Source organism: Ornithorhynchus anatinus, chromosome 2 (genome assembly GCF_004115215.2).
Source record: "Ornithorhynchus anatinus isolate Pmale09 chromosome 2, mOrnAna1.pri.v4, whole genome shotgun sequence".
Classification (NCBI taxonomy): Eukaryota; Metazoa; Chordata; class Mammalia; order Monotremata; family Ornithorhynchidae; genus Ornithorhynchus; species Ornithorhynchus anatinus.
In genome coordinates this window covers 13,003,989-13,029,579 of record NC_041729.1, presented here as the reverse complement: position 1 = coordinate 13,029,579, position 25,591 = coordinate 13,003,989, and the positions used below count along the sequence as shown (strand labels likewise).

Sequence of the window (25,591 nt, the reverse complement as noted above, 5' to 3'; positions counted from 1 at the left end):
TCAGTGGTATTTACTGAGTGCTTACAATAGGCAGAGGGCTCTTCACTCGGGAGAGTACAATACAACAGAAGGAGAGCTCACCTCCTCCAAGAGACCTTCCCAGACTGAGCCCCACCTTTCCCTCTGCTCCCCCCCAACCTCCACCGTCTGCTCTCCCCCCTTCCCTTTTCCTCAGCACTGTGCTCATTTGTATATATTATTTATTACCTTATTTATTTTCCTAATGAGGTGTCCATCCCCTTGATTCTATTCATCTTGACGATGATGTCTTGTGTTTGTTTCGTTCTGAGTTGCCCTGCCGTCTGTCTTCCCCGTTTAGACTGTGAGCCCGTCATCGGGCAGGGATGGCCCCTATCTGTTGCCCAATTGTCCGTTCTAAGCGCTCAGTAAATACTATTGAATGAGTGAATGAATGAATTAGCCGACACATTCTCTGCCTGTAATGAGCTTCTTAGTTATCTGGGTAACTTCTATCTATAGATCCAAGCAGTAAGGTGGCGTAGGTGGTGACTTGTTTTAAACTAGTAGGAAATGCATGTAATAATAATACTAACCTTTAGACGTGAACCCCGCGACTCTATTTTTAAGGCGTTCACCGGAGATAGTATAGATGACAGTTGAGTCCCAGATTGACACAAAAGCCGAGGATGCTATTTCGATTTCTACAGTTTGAAATGAGACGCTGCTTGTTTCTCTTGCTGGGTTAGAGATTTAACAGAATTCTCTGTAGCATTATGAGCTTGTTGATCCCGTGAAAGAGCCAAGCGTTATCATTGTGTTCTCGAGCTGAAATTATTTACTCGTGTCAGCAATCCGATTTATGAAATACGTTGCCTTCTTTTTTTCCCCTCCGAACCTAGGGATTTCAACGAAGCCAAATGCCACCTTTAACTGGACTACATTCCTTCAAAGGGCAGGTAAAAGATGATTTTTTGTTTGCTTTAATCTGAACTGATATGATCAACCTTTATCCGTGCATCAAACCCGTCAGGTTGGTTCGGAAGAGAACACGGGGGTACGTGATCGAGCCTGGCTCCGAGATCTACGCGGAGTGAAAAAATGCAGGAGATAATAGGTTAGGGAATGGAGTACCCGGCCCGGCGGGTGACATGGAAGCTGTTCTTTGGAATCGAGACCTGTCCGCCGGTCGAAGTAGGCTGGGTCGGGACCGAGGAAGCCGCCAATCTCTGTTTATTTATTTTCAATATTTTGCGAGTGGCTCGGTGCCCCTGGGGAGTGACACATTCGGAGATCAGGATGTGAGAGGAGAAAGAGACAAGATCTTGCTCTGATCCTACCCTCTAGGAAACATTCCCGCCACTTTGAAAAGCCCTCTCGTGGCCCTGTGTTCTTCTGACAGGGACCATTTTGACTCATCCCTTTTAATTCTCCGGTCCTTTTCAAACAGTACTTTGAACTCTGTAATTCAGTGCACAATGCAAGAAAATATATTCATCATGATCAGATCACTTTCTTTGTTCTTTCAAGGACATAGCTTCAGAGCTTGAAACAAACAGAGTAGATCTTTCCACTGACAAAGCCTCAGGGGTTTTTTTAATTCTGATTACGAGGGAATTGCAACGCTACGGAAACGGAGGAATCTTTGATTTTGAGTTGAATTGTCTAGAGTAATAAGTAAGTTGTCACGGCCAAGGCTACTGGGAGCGATTGTGTTAGTGCACTTGTGGTTTCTCTAGGTGATATGCATTACCATTCTAAAACTATATTGGGGGGGGGGGGAAGTAGTCGTAGATGTTGGTATTTGTTAAGCGCTTACTATGTGCAGAGCACTGTTCTAAGCGCTGGGGTAGATACAGGGTGATCAGGGAATCAGGTTGTCCCACGTGAGGCTCACAGTTAATCCCCGTTTTACAGATGAGATAACTGAGGCACAGGGAAGTTAAGTGACTTGCCCACAGTCACACAGCTGACAAGTGGCAGAGCCGGGAGTGGAACCCACGACCTCTGACTCCCAAGCCCTTGATTCTATTTAGTTGCCATTGTTTTTACGAGATGTTCTTCCCCTCGACTCTATTTATCGCCATCGCTCTCGTCCGTCCGTCTCCCCCGATTAGACCGTAAGCCCGTCAGACGGCAGGGACCGTCTCTATCTGTCGCCGACTTGTTCATTCCAAGCGCTTAGCACCGTGCTCTGCACATAGTAAGCGCTCAATAAATACTATTGAATGAATGAAAAGCCCAGGCTCTTTCCACTGAGCCACGCTAGACGTCCTTCAGTTTGAAAATGAAGCTGCCAATAGTGTATCCTCTGGGCCGTAACCTCGTTACGGGCAGGGAACCTGTCGGCTAATTCTGTTGAAGTCTCCCAAGCGCTTAGTACAGGGCTCTGCACATAGTAAGCGCTCAGTAAATACCAGTGACTGATCGATCCCCGAGGCAAAGCGAAGGCCTTTGAAAGATAAACGCCCGTACATTTGAGGGCACGAAAATAAAGTAGTGCCCCTCTCCCAGTCCCTTTCCACTCGGGGGGAGCATTTTTAAGAGGGGAAAGGTAGGCCCTACTGTCACCAGGATAGGCACTCGAGTCGCTTAGTAGCGGTGATGGTGTGCACCGAGCCGTCCGCACTCGATCACCCAGTTCCCCCGTGTCCACGGGCCCGCAGTGCAAAATAACTGGTTGGAAGGCGAGGTAATAATAATAATAATAATAATAATGTTGGTATTTGTTAAGCGCTTACTATGTGCAGAGCACTGTTCTAAGCGCTGGGGTAGACATAGGGGAATCAGGTTGTCCCACATGGGGCTCACAGTCTTCATCCCCATTTTACAGATGAGGTAACTGAGGCCCAGAGAAGTGAAGTGACTTGCCCCCAGTCACACAGCTGACAAGTGGCAGAGCTGGGATTCGAACTCATGACCTCTGACTCCAAAGCCCGTGCTCTTTCCACTGAGCCACGCTGCTTCTCTGGTGCGGACTGGGTTCACGGAACATAGATCTCTGAGACCCCCTACAGCAGCAGCACCCTTGTGCCCTCACCGATTCCGTAAGCCATTACTGAACCTCAGTGGAAAGAGCCCGGGCTTTGGAGTCGGAGGTCATGGGTTCGAATCCCTGCTCTGCCCCTTGTCAGCTGTGTGACTGTGGGCAAGTCACTTCACTTCTCTGGGCCTCAGTTCCCTCATCTGGAAAATGGGGATTAAAACTGTGAGCCCCACGTGGGACAACCTGATCACCCTGTATCTCCCCCAGCGCTTAGAACGGTGCTTTGCACATAGTAAGCGCTTTACAAATGCCAACATTAGTATTGTTATTAAGCAAATCGGTTTCGTGAGGGTTCGAAAGGGTCTTTGCCATTTTCTTGCAAAAGCCAAGGGAAAAGCCAGGGTAGATTAACCTTGATGCCACATAAATGTGTAAAGGCTTTGCCTGGGATGGGCAGAGGGAATGGTTTTGGAGGCACTGGCTACTAGTAATTAATTAATTAATGGTGGTATTTGTTAAGCGCTTACTATGTGCCAAGCACTGTTCTAAGCGCTGGAGAGGATACAAGGTGATCAGGTTGTCCCACGTGGGGCTCCCAGTGTTAATCCTCATTTTACAGATGAGGTTGCTGAGGCCCAGGGAAATGAAGTGACTTGCCCAAAGTCACACAGCTGACAAGCGGCGAGCCGGGATTAGAACCCACGACCTCTGACTCCCAATCCCGGGCTCTTTCCACTGAGCCACGCTGCTTCCCACCACAGGGAACCCCAGGGGCAGCCCTTACTGTACTACCAGTCAGTGTCCTTCCCATAATTGTGGATCTAATAGATGTACCTTATCCAGCTGCATTGTCTTTTGTGGACAATTTCCTTCCTTTCTTTATATCCGTTAGCTCAAGGGAAAGGGCAGGATTTCATCGGAGGTCTTAACTGCTCTTCCCAAGTGACAAAATGCAAATCCCAGGGGTAAAAAAAGAGCAGAAAAACCAATTAAATTGTCAGTGATTGGTGGCAAAGCTGAGCTGAATCCATTTTTCTCACTCAGAAAGACCCTACACTTTTACGGTCATGCTCAGAGCAACTCTTCTCTTACTTTTTACATTTTTTTATGATATTTGTTAAGCGCTGACTATGCGCAAGGCACTGTATGTACTAAACACTGAGGTAGATACAGGCTAATCAGGTTGGACACAGTCCATGTCCCACACGGGGCTCACGGTCTTAATCCTCACTTTTCAGATGAGGAAACTGAGGCACAGAGACGTTAAGTGATTTGCCCAAGTGCATACAGCCTACAGATGGCAGAGTCGGGATTAGAACCCAGGTCCTCCTGACCGCCCCCAGGCCCGTGCTTTATCCATTAGGCCACACTGCTCCTCATTTAGCACCGAACCAACGTAAGGAATCAGGAAGACAATAAAGGTCCAATTTCCCGAGCGATTCCAAATTTAGGCGGCATTCAGCAAATGGAAATTTGTATTCCAGAAGACTCTCCCTGCAGGGTTGTCTTGAAATTGTTCCGGGTTACTTCCCGTTTACAGGTAGTAAAGGAGTCCCAGCTTCCTGTTTTGGAGCAAGTACTTAATAGATACCAGCATCATCTTGCCGTTCATCCCGATCAGCTCTAAGAAAGTTCCCACTTGGTTCCGTTCCGTAGAGCCCCGGGGTAGCCCCGTCTCGCCCTGCCCCCTTCCTCTTTCGGCGGCCGAAACAGACACGATGCCCGGCTGCGGACGGAATAAGCCTGGTTTCTCCACTTCCCCGCGGTTTGCATTTTTGCGAAACCTCGCGTTACGGAAATCTCCCACTGTGACCGCAGGTACCCATCTGCGCATAGGCACACGTAGGTGCTCACCCCCACACGGAAACCGTCTCTTCGATAACGGGACCCATCGAGCCTAAACAGGATCACATCATAAAAATGTTCCCTAAAGCCCCACTTGTCTTCTAGCCAAAGCACCCACTCCAAACTACACGTTACGGCAGAACTGATTGGACCGCATACGACTGGACTAAGCCAGTTTTTTTTGAAATGGCACCCAACAAAGTAGTTAGAGTTGAAATCCAAAAAAAGAACGAAGGTAACGCGTCTCTGATATTGCTACACTTTCTTTTTTAGAGAAGGAAGTATCCAAGCTGGCATTTCTTAGACTAATCAAAGGGCATCAGTGGGAGACACACCGACAAAACCCCTCAGAGGTGAAACTAGACACCTATCGGTTGACGTGTCTGAACGGGGAAAGAAGTCTCGTTTTAAAGTTCCCATTCTGTTATGTTGAAAACAGGACTACAGGCCACCCCATGGTTAAGAGGAATGAGTTCGGGGATAGTTTGTTCAGGAGACCGTTGGATTTACCCCGGGCAATTTCAGTCAGTCGATACCTCCCTTTACGTCTGTCTTCCCTTCTAGATTCTAAGCTCATTGTGATAATAATAATGTTGGTATTTGTTAAGCGCTTACTATGTGCCGAGCACTGTTCTAAGCACTGGGGGAGATTCAGGGTAAACAGACTGCCCCGGGTGAGGCTCACAGTCTTAATCCCCATTTTACAGATGAGGGAACTGAGGCACAGAGAAGTGAAGTGACTTGCCCACAGTCACGGCAGGGAACGCGTCCGTTCATTGTTATAGCGTACTCTCCCAAGCTCATAGTGCGGTGTTCTGTCACAATAAGCGCTCAATAAATGGGACGGACTGACTGACCCCATGCCTGGGAGCTCCCCTCCGCGCAGAGGGTCAACTAGGACTGGTGGCCAGACTGCCAGATGGGCAGTTCATTCATTCAATAGTATTTATTGAGCGCTTACTATGTGCAGAGCACTGTACTAAGCGCTTGGAATGGACAAATCGGTAACAGAGACAGTCCCTGCCCTTTGACGGGCTTACGGTCTAATCGGGGGAGACAGACAAAAACAATAGCAATAAATAGAATGGAGGGGATGAACATCTCATTAAAACCATAGCAAATAAATAGAATCAAAGTGATGTACATCTCACTAACAAAATAAATAGGGTAATGAAAATATATACGAGTGAGAAGTTTTCGTTTCGTGTGTGAGCAGAGGCTTGAGGCTCTACTGGGAGTCACAGAGAGGAGAACCAAAATAAAAGTCTTCAAAAGCCATGACCTCACCCAGAATGAAAAAGGTTTCATCCCTAAGATATTATCTTAAAATGATCTACGCCACATACTATCCTTTAATGTTACTTTGCCTCAACCAGAAAAATCGCCAGGCATTTTATTAGAAATAAGTTTGCTTGCCACATTCATCAAAACCAAGTTTAGTAGACTCTAGTTGTTTTGGGGATTACAAATGGACCCGCGCTATTCAATTGCTTTATCATGTCAGTAAGTGGGTCATTACTCAGAACTGGTGTCCCCATTTTAAATCGAGCATTGTGAGGTTATTTCATCTTCAGCACATCATAGCTCACAAATGCCGCACAACTGAGATTAATAATTTCCCAAAGTAAAGTGATCTGTCATTAGATCCACAAGCCTCCATGTTGATTTTTTCATCGCTCTCCAATCTGGGGTGAATAAAAATACAGTCAGATGATTGAAAAGGCTTCCCTAGAAAATATTTTCGCAGTTGATGTATTGGGTGATGTTTTATCTTAATATATGTTAATAGGAAGTTGCCAAAGTATTCAACATTTGTAGACAAAGGGAGAACAATCAATTTGACTGTGATAACTGTGGCTGTTAGATAATAGCTGGAAAAAAGGTAAAAAAAAAAAAAAAAATTACTCCCTGTCTATTGTTTTGGTAACTGGGTGTTTCATCTCATTTGTCTTGTCATTACTTCTCATCTCATTTTAGACCCCAGAGATGGTCTGTACTTATCATCCGTTCTCTCCAAAATACTAACCCTGTGAAACTTGGAGAAATTTTCTTATTCTAACACATCCTTTAGGGTTGTGATTTGGTGCTTCCATTCTGTGCTTCAGATGGTGAGATCAGAGAATGCATTTGGTGCAGTATGTTAACCACTCACGTTCAGAATTCTGATAATAATATGAGTAAGAATCGTGGTATTTGTTAAGCGCTCATTATGTGTCATGCACTGTTCTAAGCGTTGAGGAAGATACAGGATAGTCGGGTTAGCTGTAGTCCCTAGGCCCACGTGGGGTCCGCAGTCTAAGCAGGAGAAAGAACAGGTATTGAACCCCCATTTTACAGATGAGATTGCTGAGTCACACAGAAGTCAAGTGACTTGCCCAAGGTCACACAACAGGCATATAATAATAATACTGATGGCATTTGTTAAGCGCTTACTATGTGCAGCACTGTTCTAAGCGCCGGGGGAGATATACAAGGTGACAGCGTTGTCCCACGTGGGACTCACAGTCTTAATCCCCATTTTACAGTTGAGGGAACTGAGGCCCAGAGAAGTGAAGTGACTCGCCCAAAGTCACACAGCTGGCAAGCGGCGGAGCCGGGATTAGAACCCATGACCTCTGACTCCCAAGCCCGGGCTCTTTCCAATGAGCCACACTGCCGATGAAGTGGGGGTTAGAACCTGGGTCCTCTGACTTCCAGGACTGTACTCTTTCCACTAGCCGTACTGCTCCTCATTCTAGAAAATCAGTATCGAATCGGAAATCAAATTTAGGGAACAAAAAATCCCACTTGGTATGCGAGTATCTCTTGGTATCTATTTACGCTGCTTTGGGTAATTTACTGTAGCATCTGCCTCGCCCGCTAGATTATAAACTCCATGAAACCAGGGATCATGTTGCCTAAGCCTATTGTACCCGTTCAAGCGTTTAGTAAAATGCCCTGCAAAGAGTGCTAAATAAAATACTAATCATTAATTGATACTAATCGTCGATTATACACTGACTCACAGTGTGCAGGTTGTACCTTAAACATTTATTCCCAATTTTGTGATGCTCTAAACTTGTTAAAATGCTACAAGTCCATTGTCTTTAAACTATGTGTGTATACACATCTATATTACAGTTATATATGTAGTTTGTCTTGCATATTCGTGGACATTTAAATAAGCTAATAGGACTCCAGTAACTAATCAAACAAACAAACGGTATTTGTAAAGTGCTTACTCTGTGCCGGGCACTGTAGTAAGCACCAGGGTGGATAAAAGCTAACCAGGTTGGCCACGGTCTGTGTCCCATGTGGGGTTTACAGTCTTAATCTCCATTTTCCAGATGAGGGAACTGAGGCCCAGAGAAGTTAAATGACTCACCCAAGGTCTCATAGCTGACACGTGGCAGAACTGGGATTAAAACCCAGGTCCTCTGACTCCCAGGGCCATGCTGTTTCTATTAGATTCTCTCAGTAGTTGCTTAAGGGTGAAAGCATCTCCTTATGATTTCATCCCGTTTCATTTTTCTAGAGTGATGTAGATTATTCATTCAGTCATATTTAGCGAGCACTTACTGCGTGCAGAGCACTGCACTAAGCACTTGGGACAGTCTAATATAACAATAATCTGACCCATTCCCCGCCCACAAGGAGCTTACATTCTAGATGAGAATGGCGATGCCGTCTCCGGCTATAGCCGGTTTGGGAGTGGAGCCCTCTCAGTGAATCATCCAAGAATATAAGCGCCGTCGGAAGCTGCATTCTGCGCGACCGGACGTATCTCTCTCAGAGGCATTTGGCGGTTTTGTCACTGGCGTCGGGGAGCTACCGTCCACTCCAATTAAAGTATAATTCTGGTCGAAGGGGAAAATCTGGGTGGAGATAGAGGGGGAGGGTGTCGTGAGCTCCGCGTCTCTGGCAGTGAGGCACCCTCTGAAGCTGTGGGCAGAGAGTTAAAGGACTGAGATGGGCTTAATTCCCCAGGGCGATATTTTCATCTGCAATTCAGGCCAGCTTTTCTAAAGAGGCCACTGCAGCTCTCGCTTATTTCTTTCTAAATCAAACCTTCGTTTCCCCAGTAGTTAAGGGTACGTTAGTCGTTTCTGATTCCTCGTTACAGGACGAAATGGCAAGTAATGTGAACCGTAAGTTCTCTGTGGGCAGGGAGTTAAAGGTCTGCGATGGGCTTAATTCTCCAGGGCGATATTTTCATCTGCAATTCAGGGCAGCTTTTCTAAAGAGGCCACTGCAGCTCTCTCTTATTTCTTTCTAAATCAAACCTTCGTTTCCCCAGATGCGAAGGGTACGTTAGTCGTTTCTGATTCATCGTTGCAGGACGAAGTGGCAAGTAATGTTAACCGTAAGTTCTCTGTGGGCAGGGAGTTAAAGGACTGCGATGGGCTTAATTCTCCAGGGCGATATTTTCATCTGCAATTCAGGCCAGCTTTTCTGAAGAGGCCACTGCAGCTCTCGGTTATTTCTTTCTAAATCAGACCTGCATTTTCCCAGATGTTAAGGGTACGTTAGTCGTTTCTGATTCATCGTTACAGGATGAAATGGCAAGGAATGTAAACCCTAAGTTCTCTGTGGGCAGGGATCACATCTGCCAACTCTGCTGTAGCGGACTTTCCCGAGGGCCTAGTACAGTGCCCCGCACACGGTTAGCACTCCATAAATGCCATTGATCGACTTGAAAGTCGCAAACCCAAATCCAATCTTGCACATCAAAATTCTCCAAGAGAAGCAGCGGGGCTTAGTGGAAATAGCACGGGCGTGGGAGTCAGAGGTCGTGGATTCTAATCCCGGCTCCGCCACTTGTCAGCCGTGTGACTCTGGGCAAGTCACTTCCCTGTGTGCCTCGGTTACCTCATCTGTAATTGGGGATTAAGACTGTGAGCCCCTCGTGGGACAACCTAATTACCTTGTATCTACCCAGTGCTTAGAACAGTGCTTGGCACATAGTAAGCGCTTAACAAATACCAAAATAATTATTATTTATTATTTACTCAACTTCTCTGTGCCTCAGTTACCTCATCTGTAATTGGGGATTAAGACCGTGAGCCCCACCTGGGACAACCTGCTCACCTTCTATTCATTCATTCAACCGTCTTGACTGGGCGCTTACGGTGTGCAGAGCACTGAACTAAACGCTTGGGAAGGACAACTGGGCGGCAGATAGAGACAATCCCTATGGGCTCACAGTCTAGAAGGGGAGGAGATCTACCTTGTGACTACCCCAGCGCTTAGAAGAGTGCTTGGCGCATAGTAAGCGCTTAACAAATACCATCATCATTATCACAAAAACGAAGCACCTTCTCCTGCCGCAGAACGTTTCTGCGGCTCAGGTAAGATCTGCAATTTATTCTTACTGTGGGATCTAACGGCTTAATAGGGCCCACTCGTTTGCTGTTGATTTAGTACTGGTTTCCTGATTGTGTAGCCTTCCTTTCTCCTTGTGTTGTTACAGTAATAATAGTAATGGTGGAGTTAGTAATGATAGGAATAGTATTTATCGCGAGCTCACCGTGTTCAGAGTACTGTACTAAGTGCTGGGAAAGAATACCGATTTGGAATTAGGCCCAATCCCTGTCCCTCTGGGAGGCTCACGCTCTAAAAAGGTACCTAAAGAAGAATCCTTACTTTTGGCCACATTTCTCTGCTACACCAGATGAATTCTAGCTTTCTTTTTATTTTTCTTTTCCACCTGCCTTGCAGTTTGCCCGATCCCATCACGAGACAGGCAGTGCGGCCTAGTGGAAAGAGCGTGGGCCTGGGAGTCAGTGGACCTGGTCCTTCTCCCAGCTCCGCCACATGTCTGTACCTCAGTCACCTGTGAAATAGCGATTGTGTGTTCCGTGTGGAACCTTGGCTGTGTCCAAACTAATTATAATAATAATAATGTTGGTATTTGTTAAGCGCTTACTATGTGCAGAGCACTGTTCCAAGCGCTGGGGAAGATACAGGGTCATCAGGTTGTCCCACGTGAGGCTCCCAGCCTTCCACCCCCATTTTCCAGATGAGGTAACTGAGGCCCAGAGAAGCGAAGTGACTCGCCCACAGTCACCCAACTGACAAGTGGCAGAGCCGGGATTCGAACCCGTGAACTCTGACTCCCAAGCCCGGGCTCTTCCCACTGAGCCACGCTGCTTATCCTGCATCGACCCTAGCAGTAGTGTCTGGCACGTAGTAAGTGCTTCACAGATACCATTTAAAAAGAAAAAACCCCCGCAAACAAACAGCATTCCAACTGGCATCGCCGGCTACTTCGGCAGGAGGTTTATCCCCAACCCACCCGTGATAATTCATGTTGGAGCCATTATCCCCAGCTGTTCAAGCATCTTCCGGGATCCCTGATGTCAGTAAATTGACCCAATTAACAGCTTCTCTGGCTTTTTTCCCCTCCTTCCCCTTCTCCCATTTCTCTTCTTCTCACAATCCTCCAGTCCTGAGTGACCTTAAAGAACACCTGAAGTTCAGGTAGGCCGGAGACTGGGTGAGGTGAGCTACGGAGACGCGATCACTAGCGTCTCTGCTCCGCAGTTGTTAAGACCCGGAACCCTGGGCCAATCAGGTAGCACGAGGAACACACTTTTCAGACCTGATTTTTCCCAAACCAGTGTTGGCCAGAAAATAGTAATAATACTAATGGTATTTATCGTATGCAATACATTCCCCTAAGCGTTTGGGAAAGAACAGCGGTAGCAAGGCACACGTTCCCGGTCTACAGTCTAACGGAGGAAGCAATCATCTACAGATATGGGGAGAGACTGGAAGAACAAAGATCAGATAGGTAGCGTCCTCGCCCAGATGCCGAGGACACGGTAAGTGCTCAATGTCACCGATAATAGTAGAGCTAATATGGCAGGATGAAATCATGAAAGAGATAAGCTCCTTGAGGCAGGGATCGCATCTCCCAACTCTGTTGAATTGTACTTTCCCAAGCGCTTCGTACAGTCCTCTGCACACAGTGAGCGCTCAATAGACACACACATCCACTGTAGACATGTAGACTTTGTAGACGAAACCTTACTGAAGGCCCATCTCCTCCAAGAGGCCTTCCCTGACTAAATCCCCCTTTCCTCTTCTCCCACTCCCTTCTGCGTCACCCTGACTCGCTCCCTCTGTTCTCCCCCTCTCCCAGCCCCACAGCACATATCTATAATTGATTTATTTATATTAATGTCTGGATCTCCCTCCGTCATCCCCCCCGCACCGCCCGCTAGACCGTAAGCTCGTTGTGGGCAGGGGATGTGTCTCTTATTGTATTATTCTCTCCCAAGCATTTAGTACAGAGCTCTGAACGCAGTAAGCGCTCAATAAATATGATGGAACGAATGACGTATTCCTAATATACCAAATCAGCCTCTTACTGGAAACAAGTTAGGGAGCAGATGTAGGATAACTGGCCTGGGCCCAAATCCTTTGAGTTTCAGTTCGTGAAATCAACTGCTCAGTCACACAAAGGATTGATGTATTTGCCGTCTGTCCTGGTATTGACGCACGACGGGACCGTGACAATAGCAGATTAAGGAATAAAACGTTTCGTTTTTGATCATTCTCCAAATGAATAGACCTGCCGTACCCAAATCTTTTGTAATTTGCTTACCTAAATGTTTTGGGGGCTCCCCCCCCCCAAGGTTTGCATTTAAAAGTGACTCAGCTAATGATGCGCTTCAGGAACGTAACAAATGTGTGGTGTTTTGTAAATGACAGATATTGCACCATGAACTGATGTAGCAACCCAAACTACGTATTTTATACAGATTTGCATTTCGATGTGTTTTTTTAATCCATTCATTCATTCAATAGTATTTATTAAGAGCTTACTAGGTGCAGAGCACTGTACTGAGCGCTTGGAATGGACAGTTGGGCAACAGAGAGAGACAATCCCTGCCCAGTGACGGCTCACAGTCTAACCAATTCCTCTTTAAAAACGGAATTCTCTATACAGATTCTGCCTTTACTCAGGCTGCACTCGCAGTGTAAAATTAGGGACCCTGATGTAATTCTGGCCCATTAATTCAACTGGGTGTTATTTTGTCATTACAACTTCACGTGAGGGGGGAAAAGGTTAGACATTTAACAATAATTAGAGTATTTAGTAAGTGCTTACTGTATGTCTAAACACTGGAGTTTATCCAATTAATCAATCAGACACAGTTCATGTTCTACCTGGGGCTCACTGGTAAAGAGCTCAGGTGCGTTATTTTCATTTTAAAATGAGGAAAGAGACCCAGAGAACTAAAGTGACTTGACCAAGGTCAGCTGGTCCGCTGATTCCACATCCAATCCTCTTTCCACTAGGCCACTCTGCCTCCCCTCTGAGGGCCAATCAGTCAGTCAGTGGTATTTATTGAGCACCTACCGTGTAAGTTCACTGTGGGCAGGGAATGTGTCCGTTCAGTGTTATATTGAAGTCTCCCAAGCGTCTAGTACAGTGTTTTGCACACGGTAAGCGCTCAATAAATATGATCGAATGAATACAGAGTGCTGTACTAAGTGCTGGGAGAGTAAAATAGAGTAAATACGTGGTCCATGCCTGCAAAGATCTTAGGAAATTCCGTTTTTGGTTCTTTATGAGCACCTACTATGTGGGTTGGCATATAGTGAGGAATTAAACCCATACCATAAGTAATGGATTCTTTTATAGATCATCTTTCTGCTAAACGAGCCCCGTAGATCCAGAATCTAACCCCACCTATGCTATGTTCGCCGAGTTCATTTTACCTTGATTCCGTTTGCATTGCCTTTTCTTCGCAAGTATCCATATATCCCACCTTGATGAATACATCAGCCTCCTAGGTGACCCACCCGCCTCCCGTCTCTCCCCACTCCAGTCCATACTTCTCCTTCTTGCCCGGATCCATTTTCTAAAACCATTGAGTCCACCTCTCCCCCCTCCTCAGGAACTTCCAATGGTTGCCCATCCACCTCCATATCAAACAAACTCTGTACCATAGGCTGTGTGACCTGGGAACAGTCACTTCACTTCTCTGGGCCTCAGTTACCCCATCTGGGAAATGGGAATGAAGACTCTGTGCCCCGCCTTGGGACATGTTACCCATCCAACCCAAAGAAGCAGCGTGGCTTAGTGAAAAGAGCCCTGGCTTGGGAGTCAGAGGACATGGGTTCTAATGCCGGCTCCGCCACTTGTCCGCTGTGTGACCTTGGGCAAGCCTCTTCACTTCTCTGGGCCTCAGTGACCTCATCTGTAATGTGGGACAGCCTGATTACCCTGTAATAATAATAAGAATGTTGGTATTTGTTAAGCGCTTCCTATATGCCGAGCACTGTTCTAAGCGCTGGGGTAGATACAGGGGAATCAGGTTGTCCCAAGTGGGGCTCACAGTCTTCATCCCCATTTTCCAGGTGAGGTAACTGAGGCCCAGAGAAGTTCAGTGACTTGCCCAAAGTCACACAGCTGACAGGTGGCGGAGCCGGGATTAGAACCGATGACCTCTGACTCCTAAGCCCGCCCTCTTTCCACTGAGCCTCGCTGCTTCTCCATATCTACCCCAGTGCTGAGAAACGTGCTTGGCACAGAGTAAGCACTTAACAGATACCATAATTATCCAGTGCTCAGTATGGTTCCTGGCACATAATAAGTGCTTAACAAATCCCGCTGTTATTATTTACATTATTATATTATTATTATTACTCAGTCAGCTCAGCCCTCCTATCTTACCACGGTGCTTTCCCCCGTCATCTCAGCTCGCACGTCTTGCTCCTCTAGGACCAGCTTGCTCACTATGCCCCGATCTTCTCTATCTCACCACTGCCTCCTCTCCCACGTCCTCCTTCCGGCCTGGAACTTCCTCTCCCCTCCAGATGTTGTAGACCACCACTCTCTCCACCTTTAAACCTTTATAAAATCACATCTCCTCCAAGGGAATTCCTCAGATTAACTCTTTTCCCTCACTCCCTCTCTTTTCTGCCTGCCTTCTATATCTGTCCCCTTTAATAATAATAACGTTGGAGCACTGTTCTAAGCGCTGGGGGAGATACAGGGTCATCAGGTTGTCCCACGTGAGGCTCATCATCCCCATTTTACAGATGAGGGAACTGAGGCACAGAGAGGTTAAGTGACTTGCCCACAGTCACACAGCTGCCACGTGGCGGAGCCGGAATTTGAACCCACGACCTCTGACTCCCAAACCCGGGCTACAGCATTTGTGTACGTATCTGTAATTTATTTATATTAATTTCCCTCTCCTTGTGGACAGGAAAGATGTGTCTACCACAGATTACTGGGGTGACTTTCCTTGTCATTTTAGTTAACAGGGGAGAAGCCATCTTCTTGCTGTAAAAAAAAAAAAAAATTCAGATTTTAGAATTTTTTTTCCTTAAATTTGGAAGTGACATTGGCTTTGCCTTGTACAGGTCTGTCCACTAACATAAAAAAAAAATTGAAAGTTTTGATCAGAAATAAATCATGCATTCAAAATGTCACCCTGGAAAATACTTGGACCAATCTTCCCCATTTGCTGGAGGAAGGGCTTTTGTGATAATATGGAATCTAGATTTAGGTTCCGCCCGGACAAAAAAATGTTTGGAAACCACCAGTGATCCCAGTTCCAAAACACTCTGAAAATATCAGATTTGCAAGAAAAGATTGAATAAATGAATTAAAAAGTTTCCTAAGATCGATGGAGGTTATTAGTTGTGTGGCTCACTTTTCTAAGGATTGTATTAAATTTTAAGCATATTCGATAAGATCTGTCATAGAAATGATGCTTAAAGCCAGACACCATTTGAGAGAATACTCTTCTGTACAGGAGAATAGGCAGTATGATTTCATATTTTATTTAGTTTCATTGAATATTTTCAAGTCAGATGATTTTGGAAGCTGGAAGTAGTTTGGTTTAGTATGCTTCCAGCTCTTCTTTTGTGAGCTTGCCATTTTCATTGTTAAGACTGTGAGATTGTTTCATTTGCATTTCTTGTTCAACGTATATTGAAATGTACCAAAGAATCTCTTTGAAAGACTTGCTTTGATGGATTAATTTTAAGACAGTCATTACAAAAATAAAGTGAAGGTGCTTTTTTTCTAAGGAACATTCTTAAGAATGTTGAAAAAAAGTTAGCTGGGTGTTTTAATGTTTCAGAGGAATATTTTTATGTGGCAAACTTGAAAGCCTAGAGTTTTATAAAGCTATCTGCATCTGTGAACAAAGGATTAAAAATATGAAACAAGTAATATTATGTGTACACTCAGCATTTTTTGCCCCCAAAAGTTTAGTCGGGCTTGCTCGACTTTGGTTAGGTGTTCTGAAAAAAGGAAGGAAGCGTATTCATTTTCCCAACTGAGGAAAGGTAAAGTTCTTAAACTAAATCTCTCCTTCACCCCACACATCCAATCTGTCACCAGACCTGCCGGTCTCACCTTCACAGCGTCGCCAAGATCTGCCCTTTCCTCTCCATCCAAACCGCTACCTTTCTGGTACAGTCTCTCATAGTATCCTGACTGGATTATTGCATCAGCCTCCTCTCCGATCTCCCATCCTCCCGTCTCTCCCCGCTTCAGCCTATACTTCACTCCGCTGCCCGGATCATCTTTCTACAGAAACGCTCTGGGCCTGTCACTCCCCTCCTCAAAAGTCTCCAGTGGTTGCCTGTCAACCTTCGCATGAGGCAAAAACTCCTCACTCTTGGTTTCAGAGCTCTCCATCCCCTTGCCCCCTCCTTCCTCACCTCCCTTCTCTCCTTCTACAGCCCACCCTGTACACTCCGCTCCTCTGCCGCTCACCTCCTCACGATTCCTCGTTCTCCTCTGTCCCGCCGTCGACCCCTGGCCCACGTCCTCCCGCTGACCCGGAACGCCCATCCTCCTCACATCCGCCAAACTAACTCTCCTCCCCTCTTCAAAGTCCTACTGAGAGCTCACCTCCTCCAGGAGCCCTTCCCGGACTGAGCCCTCCCTTTTGTTGGGCAGGGATTGTCTCTATCTGTTGCCGAATTGTACATTCCAAGCGCCTAGTACAGTGCTCTGCGCACAGTAAGCGCTCAATAAATACGATCGCTTGAATGAACGAAATGACGGAAATAGAAGCGTAAGGTCAAAAAATAAGTAGAATTTCAGATTTCCCTCCCCTCAGACTAAGAATACATTTCCCATGTCCCATGAAAAAGGCCTTCGTTATAAAAATAGGTTGAGCACCCAAGATTCTGTGAAATTCTTCCCGTTATAACTCTGAATGTAGACAACTGAGGAGAGTCAGTTCAATATGAGTCAGTGTCCTGGCACCAGCCATTCAGTACCCCGAAAAGGGAATGTTAATGTAGTTTTAAATAATGAATTAGATTTTGCCAGATGGTCATATTGGGAAAATAATCTCCATTTGGTGAGTGATTTACTCTTGGGTTAGAAAGTTGGGTTGTTTCCTATAAGATCACTGGTCTTGCGATGCTTATACGTGGGAGGCCAGAGTTATCTGGTCTCTCAGGCAGTATTCAGAACCGATAAGAAGAAATCTCTGAAGCTTCGAAATAGCCAGATCTATGCTTCTAGCGACTCATCAGATACGGTTGTTCAGTAACACTTCAAGTAGTTTGCTTTGGCTATAAGGAATAAGTGATTTCTGCCATCTATAAGGGCAGTAAGCTAGGAATGTTAAATGGAGCTTGAAGGTTGGAGCGAATCGAGAAAAGTGGGATTTCTCTGTAGCGCTTTTTTTTCCCCGTTTAAAGTCACGTCAACCCTTCGTCTATTGCGCGAGATTCAGGATAGTGTGCTGCGTATATCATTTCTTCAGCGCCTCATCTCCGAGATTGGTAATGGAAAATGGTTGCTATGGAAATGGGTCCGGGGCAGTCGGCACGGTACGTCCTTAACTCTGCAGGGGAGCTGCACACACTGGCACCGGGGGCTACCGTGGCCGAAGCAGCCGCTTCGAAGACTTGCATCACTCTCATAGACTCCCAACATTTGGAATGATGAAGGCAAAGGGCAGATGGGAGAGCACGTTGGAGAGCCTCTGGGCAAAGGTGCGGGATTCTCCGCCAAATGTGCCAAACTGCAAATGGTTTCCTATTTCTGGAAGTGCTGCAGCCATCCAGAAGAGGACATTAGCGCTCCTGGCTGTGCCAGTCAGAATGCCTTGGCATGCGACCCTCTGGCATGAAGGCCAGGGTCATTGAAACTGTGGGGGAGGGATTCAGTCAAACCACTGTGATATAATTGTTCCTGAACAGAAGTATTTATCGGTATTGAGGAAGTGACTAGAAGAGTGCTGATGTTTCTTTTTTGCAGGATACAATAGAGCCGAATTTTAAACTATCATATTCTATTGCAGGTATTCACCAAAATGCAGATAATTTGCACATATTTCTTCTGATATGTGGACTCAGACAAGTAAAAGATCCTCTTTACCTCGTGGATGCGATTTCAGGTAGGTTCTCGGTGACAAAACTGCAGTACAGAAAGACTAGTGTGATATTTGTTAAGCGCTTAGTATGTGCCAAGCACTGTTTTAAGTGCTGGGGTAAGTTCTAGCTAATCAGGTTGGACAATGTCCCTGTCCTACATGGGGCTTACAGTCTAAGTAGGTAAGAGAACGGGGATTTAATCTCCATTATGCAGATGAGGCAATCGAGGCACAGTGACTTGCCCAAGTTTACACCGATGGCTTCAAAAGTTCAGGTCTTCCACGATTAATGTCTCCTCTCCCCGTTCCAACCGCCACTTCAGCACTTCCGTGCCACCCGTGCCCCTGTGTACTCGTATTATTTTATGGACTCGATAGCTTTATTCAATTTGTAATTTCACTTAATGTCTATTTCCCACACTAGATTGTAAACTGATTGAGGGCAGGGATTGTCTCTACTAATTCTATTCCCCTAAGTGCTCAGTACATGGCTCTTCACACAGTAGAAGCTCAGTAAATACTATCGTTTGGATGATAAACATCTGGGCATTTCACAACCCTACTTTCTCCTCATTTACTGGTTGAAATTTTCGGCCCATTAATGTAAGTGGAACTGTTCCTTTAAATACCATTGGCCAAATAATTTCATCTGGGGGTAGAGTTGTTTCGTCTTATCTAAAGAATGGCCGACTCAGTGAGCTCCAGGAAATATTAGGTATCATAAGAGTCCAATAAAATAATAAAAAATAAGGACTTTATATTTCCGTGACTCCTACCGCAACAAAAAAATAAAGTAGAGGCAACCACCAGCATCGACTTCCATTAGACTTGGCCGCATAAATCAAACCTCTCAATAGGTTAATAATATTTATGAAATTTCCCTGAGAGAAACCATAGCTGACTTCCTACCGTCCAGCGTTAGGGGAATTTACTACTAAGACGATGTGTCAGAATGGCGCACAGGCAGACGTGAAAAGCATTAGAATGAAACTGTGTTGATAGGCTATTTTTATCACGAGAGCGCGTCCTACTGTGTGGAAGGGAATTGTAAGGCTACTACTGTGGGAATTACTGGCTCTACTCTCCCCATTCCTCCAGCTAGTAGCAGCCTGCCTAACTGTGGGATTATCCTGTGCCCCGTTAGCAGCGGGGTCGGGGGAGAGGAGGGCGTAGGTCACGGAAAAGCCTAAAAATCAGCTCGTCAGTCGGACACGCTTTACGGCATGATTCTCGAGGTGGCCTCCGAGGGAGGCTCCCCCCAGAATGGGTCCTGCCTGGGTGTGCGGTCCCTTAACGATGCATTATTTGCCCAGTTCAAATTCAAGCCCCAGATGGTATTTGATAGGAACATTTTTGTCAAAATCTTTGAGGTGTGCCCTGTCAGTGCAGATATAGTCAAGTCATTTTCCTCTCTCTCCCTCCTACCTTACCTCACTGATATCCTACTACAACCCAGCCCGCAAACTTCACTGCTAATGTCTCACTACCCACGTTTCCTCGATCTCATCTATCTTGCCGCTTGACCCCTTGCCCGTATCCTTCCTCTGGCTTGGAACTCCTCCCTGCTTCATATACAACAGACCATACTCTCCCCACCTCCAAAATCTCATTAAAATCACATCTCTGCCCTCCTTTCTCCTACTCCCTCTCCCTTCTGTGTTGCCTATGCACTTGGTATTCACTCCACCTTAATAATGTTGGCGTTTGTTAAGCACTTACTATGTGCAGAGCACTGTTGTAAGTGCCAGGGTAGATGCAGGGTAATCAGGTTGTCCCTCGTGATGCTCACAGTTAATCCCCAATTTACAGATGAGGCACAGAGAAGTGAAGTGACTCGCCCACAGTCACACAGCTGACAAGTGGCAGAGCTGGGAGTCGAACCCATGACCTCTGACTCCGAAGCCCAGGCTCTTTCCACCGAGTCACGCTGCACCTTCAATCCAGTGCACTTGGGAACATACCTGTAATTTATTTTCGAGTCCATCTCCCCCTCTAGTCTGGTAGTTTCTTGTAGGCAGGGAACAGGTCTATTGTATTGTGCGCTCCCAAGCTCCTAACAGAGTGCTGTGCACACAGTCAGCCCTCAAAAAGTACCATTGACGGACTGATCCAACAAAAATCTATTTTCATGCATCCTGTGTTCTCTCATTTTCGGAGACTCATTAATGTTTAATTATCGGAGTTTGAATGTTTCTGTAAAACTGTTTCATTAACTGCTTTGCGAATGAGCCTTTTGTCTTTTTTGAGAAAATGAATAACGGGTTCTTCTGATGCTCTAGATGTCTTTTTTTTTAAATTATATACTTTTCTGTACTTGAAATATATGCCAGATTTTGGAGGAGAGGGTTAAGATGAACTTTCTCTATTAAATCAGAAATTCAAAACTTTGGCACCGTGACAGAGTTTACCAGGATGGTGTAATGCATTTCATTGCTTAATTATTTAAAGCCTTTATAAAAATTTAATCACTTAGCAATGCCATCTCATTCCTATCACATTAGATGAAAAAATCATTAATTCAAAAAATTTAAAATCAATGGAATTTTAAACAGCGCTATGCAAAAAGATTTCTTCTATTAACTTTTAACTTACATTATGCATGTGCATACAATGATGTGAAACTTAAGACCAGTCTTAAAGATTTTCCTTTTCTTTTTTAGAATGGCACAGAGAAGAACCCAATGTTTACATGGTCATAGTCGGGCCTGAAGTAAGTTGGTATTTTTGTTCCTAAAGTCCATCCTCTTGCCTGGATAAATGAAATGTGTTTTATTAAAGTAAAACCGCTTTTTATTACTGTTGACCTTCCACAAAGAATCGTAAAATGAATCGTATGTGGTTTGTAGCAAAGCGGTCTTAATTGCCATTCATTCAAATCCAGAGTTTTGAAAACTATACCAAAAGAAAATGAGAATAGTTCCTGTTCTTCAGAAAGAACATTTGAATGCGATAGAGGATTTCCGCTAGCTCACAGACAGGCTATAATATGCACTGGTCACAGCTAGTAACAACTGGCGGTAATGGATTTGGGTCTTTACTGTAACATATCCACTTGATCTAACTTGAGACGATCAGTGAAATTTCATTTCAAAGCATGGAAAAATGCAATTTCTTCAATACGTTCATGTTTCTCAGTTTGCAAGCCCGCTGCCGTGGGCTTTCTAAAACATCAGGTTCTCAAACCCCTAGATGAGCTACAAGGAAGCGTTCATCACTCCATCAACCCAGAGATATATTAATGGATATTTCCCTTATGGAAGAACGGGGAGCTGGATGTCTTGCCCTTTGTTCCATCCAGCCTCCTCAGTAAAATCCAAAATCAACCTTTGAACTCTTAATTCCCCAGATCATTTCTCACCAGGAGACGGTCCTTGGCTTTGCGTTTCTTCCTCCACCAAGTTTGCTAACTAAACCTACTTCTAGGTTGGTAAGCGGCAAAATATTGGTCCACCTAAGAGGTGCACGTGAAGTTCAACAACATTTGACCTCTTTAAACATTGCCTATATCCACTAGATTGTAAATTCCAAGAGGGCAGGAAGCGTGTCTACAAACTGTAATGTACTTTTCCAAGTGTTTAGTATAGTGCTCTTGCCAGAGAAGGCGCTCAATAAATGTCATCGCTTGATTAATTGATCTGGGGGGAAACATTAATTTCGATCTAGATTCCCTATGCAGTTCTGATCCAACAGATTTGGATTTTTTCATAGCTGAATACGGCCAAATCCAGGAGTATTAATAATATCTCAATATTTACGTTGAGTAAATGCAGTCTTAAAACCCAAATGTCTTAATTTCTGGAGATAGGTATTCAATTTAGTACTCCTTCTGACTATTGGACCAGGAAAGAAGTAAAACAGTTTTACATTTGAGTTTGAAAATTTACGACTATTCCTGGGTTAATATGCATAAAGTTTGTTTTGGACTTAAAAAGTGGTTAAGAGGTCAATTCCTCTAATCGCATTAAAATTCATGTTTCTAACTGCATCTTTTAGAACAGAGTGTAGAACTTGAAGATTGAAATTATGTCTGACACGTGTATTGAGTTAGTTTTCACTGCAAATGAAAAATTAAAGCAAAGTCTTTTTTTAGTCCATTTTTTGTAGCAACAGGGTCAGATCTTGCTGGGAGAATCAACTCCCTGTATATAAATCGGGTATTGACATGATAACTCTTTTTGCTGCTTGGTTTTCATTGATCAATCATCCCTTTAATGCCCCAGGTTTCCGAGAGCGGCTCTCGGGCATACTCCTCTAAAACAGAATTCCTCATCTTCCCAGTCAAACCCTGTTCGTCCAACTAACTTTTCCATCACAGTAAGCAAACACCACCATCCTCCCGATCTCGCAGGTCCATATGACCCTGGCATTTTCCTCGATTCTTCTCTCTCACTCGATCCAAATATTAGACCAGTCACCAAATCCTGTTGGTTCCACCTTCAAACGCTGCGAATATCTACCTTGTCCTCTCCTTCTAAACTGCAGCTCTGCCCCAGTGCTAAGTACTTATCGTATCCGATCATGTCATATCATAGAGAAGCAGCGTGGCTCAGTGGAAAGAGCCTGGGCTTGGGAGTCACCGCTCATGGGTTCGAATCCTGGCTCCGCCGCTTGTCAGCTGTGTGACTGTGGGCAAGTCACTTGACTTCTCTGTGCCTCAGTTACCTCATCTGTAAAATGGGGATGAAGACTGTGAGCCTCGTGTGGGACAACCTGATGACCCTGCGCTTAGAACAGTGCTCCGCACATAGTAAGCGCTTAACAAATACCAACATTATTATATCCTGCTTTGACCAAGGCTTCAGCCACTCAGTGACCTCCCTGCTGTCTGTCTCTCCCAACTCAAGTCCTTACTTCTCTCTGATGCTAGATCTTTTTTTTGGTTTGTTTCAGTTCAGTTCAGGTCTCCCCACTCCTCAAAAACCTTCATGAGTTGCCCACCTGCGTCCATCAGAAACACCTTACCACTGGTTATAAGGCACACTCTCAACTATTCCCCCTCATATCTTACCTTACTAATCTCCCTCTACGCAACCCAGCCCACACGCTTCACTCCTCTAATGCCAAACTACCCACGATTCCTCATTCTCTTGTATCTCTCCGTCAACCCCTTGTCCGCGTCCACCCTCCAGCTTGGATCTCCCTTCCGCTTCTTTTCCGATAGACCACCACAATCTCCATAGAAGCAGCGTGTCTCAGTTGAAAGAGCCTGAGCTTGGGAGTCAGGTCATGGGTTCCAATCCCGGCCCCGCCACTTGGCAGCTGTGTGACTGTGGGCAAGTCACTTCACTTCTCTGTGCCTCAGTTACCTCATCTGTAAAATGAGGATTAACTGTGAGCCTCACGTGGGACAACCTGATGACCCTGTATCTACCCCAGCGCTTAGAACAGTGTTCTGCACATAGTAAGCGCTTAACAAATACCAATATTATTATTATTATTATTATCTTCAAACCCCTCCTAAAATCTCATCTCCTCCAAGAGGCCCTCCCTGCTAAGGCTTCATTTCTCCTACTCCATTCCCTTTTGCATCACCTAAGTGCTTGATATTCATCCTCAGCCCTAAAGCACTTATGTAATAATAATAATGTTAGTATCGGTTAAGCGCTTACTATGTGCAGAGCACTGTTCTAAGCGCTGGGGTAGACACAAGAGAATCAGGTTGTCCCACGTGGGGCTCACAGTCGTAATCTCTATTTTACAGATGAGGTAACTGAGGCACAGAGAAGTTAAGTGACTTGCCCAAAGTCACACAACTGACAAGTGGCAGAGCCGGGAATCGAACCCATGATCTCTGACTCCAAAGCCCATGCTCTTTCCACCTAGCCAAGACCGCGAGATTTAAATTCCCCTCTAGACCGTAAGCATCTTTGGGGCAGGGATCGTGTCCGACAGCTCTTTTGTATCGTCCTTTCCAAATCACTTAATCCAGTACAGTGCGCACAAATGCCCGGTAAATACCACTGTTCTACCGCTACCAGGACTTCTAACTTTTTCCTTAAACTCTCCCAGGGTCTGAAGAATGACAGAATTGGTTAAATCACAACAATTTCAAAGATAGCACTCCAAGCGAAGCTCTCAATGATGAGAGTCACAACTTCCCATTTTTCTAGGATTCCAGCCTAGCTGGGTGCTAGACAGTTCCCATATTCCTCTCTGCTAACTGCCTGCTTCAACACTTCGGCAGTTTTTCACTGACATTGATTTTCTTTGTCAGCCTTCTGCAAAAGACTAATGATAAGACCCCTTTTGGAAACCAAAGCTGCTCTGAAACAATCAGCGCCTCGAGGATCTTCAGATGTTAATTATATTTTAGGGGGGAGGTGGCAGAATGAAGCACAGCAGATATTGTCATTGGTGGAAGATGCTTTATTTTTATCCTTCTTAAAAAAAAATCTGGATGACATTGCTAGTCACCGAAATAAGTTCTTTGCGTATATACCCCTATCTGATCGCACGCAGCTTCAACTGCTTTATTGAATCACTTTACTTTGGTGTCCCAGAGTTTCGGTTCTCTGTTGTAAATCCTTCCACAGAATTGGTGTCTTACAGATAAACCTAAGTTTAGATGACATTCACATACTGATGATGCAAAGCTGCCTTTTCGGACTAGCCTTTTCTTCATTCTCTCACAGCTCTGTTGTTTGCCAGCTGTAATCCGCGATGATGATTGAATAGCTAAGAGTGTTCTGAAATTTACCGAGACATACTCAAGTTAAAAATCATATGAATAAAAGTAGTTTTAATACTTTACCGATAGGAAAAATGGGAATTTACATGCCTTAACTGGCAATATTTTTCATTTGATTTATATTTTGAACTTTAGAGCACTATCTTTGCCAGAAAGTTCAGGGTGATAAAGAGAACTTTCAAAAAGTATTAAAATATGCCAATGACTGGAGGAAGTAAAACAGGAAGGTGAAGTATGAGAGGGAAAACTGTTGCAGAGAGTAAATAAGGCAGCTTTTTTTAATGGTACTTACTAAGCACGTACTCCGTGGCAGGCACCGTACTAAGCGCCGGGCTAGAGTCGAGCTAATCAGGTTGGACACAGTCCATGTCCCGAATGGGATTCACAGTCTTAATTCCCATTTTGCAGATGAGCTAACTGAGGCATAGAGAAGTTAAGTGACTTGCCTAAGATCACACAGCAGACTAATGGCGGAGTCAGGATTAGAACCCAGGTCCTTCTGACTCCCGGGCCCGTGCTCTATCCACTAGGCTACGCGGCTTCTCCCCTTTACTCCGTAGTGGTCAGTGAGTCATCAGAACGAGTCTCTCTGCCTCCAGATTTTTGTCTTTCCCCATCTTTCCCTGTTTTTACACGTATTTTTTTTTCCCAGTCTCTCCATAAACACACTGACACAGGCACACACAATTTCTGTCTCTCTCTCCCTCTTTTGATTCCTTTTTTCTGGCCCTATAATTGAATGACTGGCAGCACCCCTTAGGAGCCTCA

The 25,591-nt window shown here is 45.1% G+C and overlaps 1 protein-coding gene across 1 annotated transcript in view; it reads left to right on the top strand.

Moving 5' to 3' along the window:
- The window catches only part of GLT1D1 (glycosyltransferase 1 domain containing 1), an 87,984-nt gene that overhangs the window by 29,731 nt on the left and 32,662 nt on the right, over positions 1-25,591 (top strand). The window contains exons 6-8 of the mRNA XM_029058200.2: positions 861-917; positions 18,064-18,159; positions 20,796-20,845. Of these exons, the coding sequence (XP_028914033.1) occupies positions 861-917; positions 18,064-18,159; positions 20,796-20,845 (203 nt within the window). The remainder of the gene's footprint in view (positions 1-860; positions 918-18,063; positions 18,160-20,795; positions 20,846-25,591) is intronic.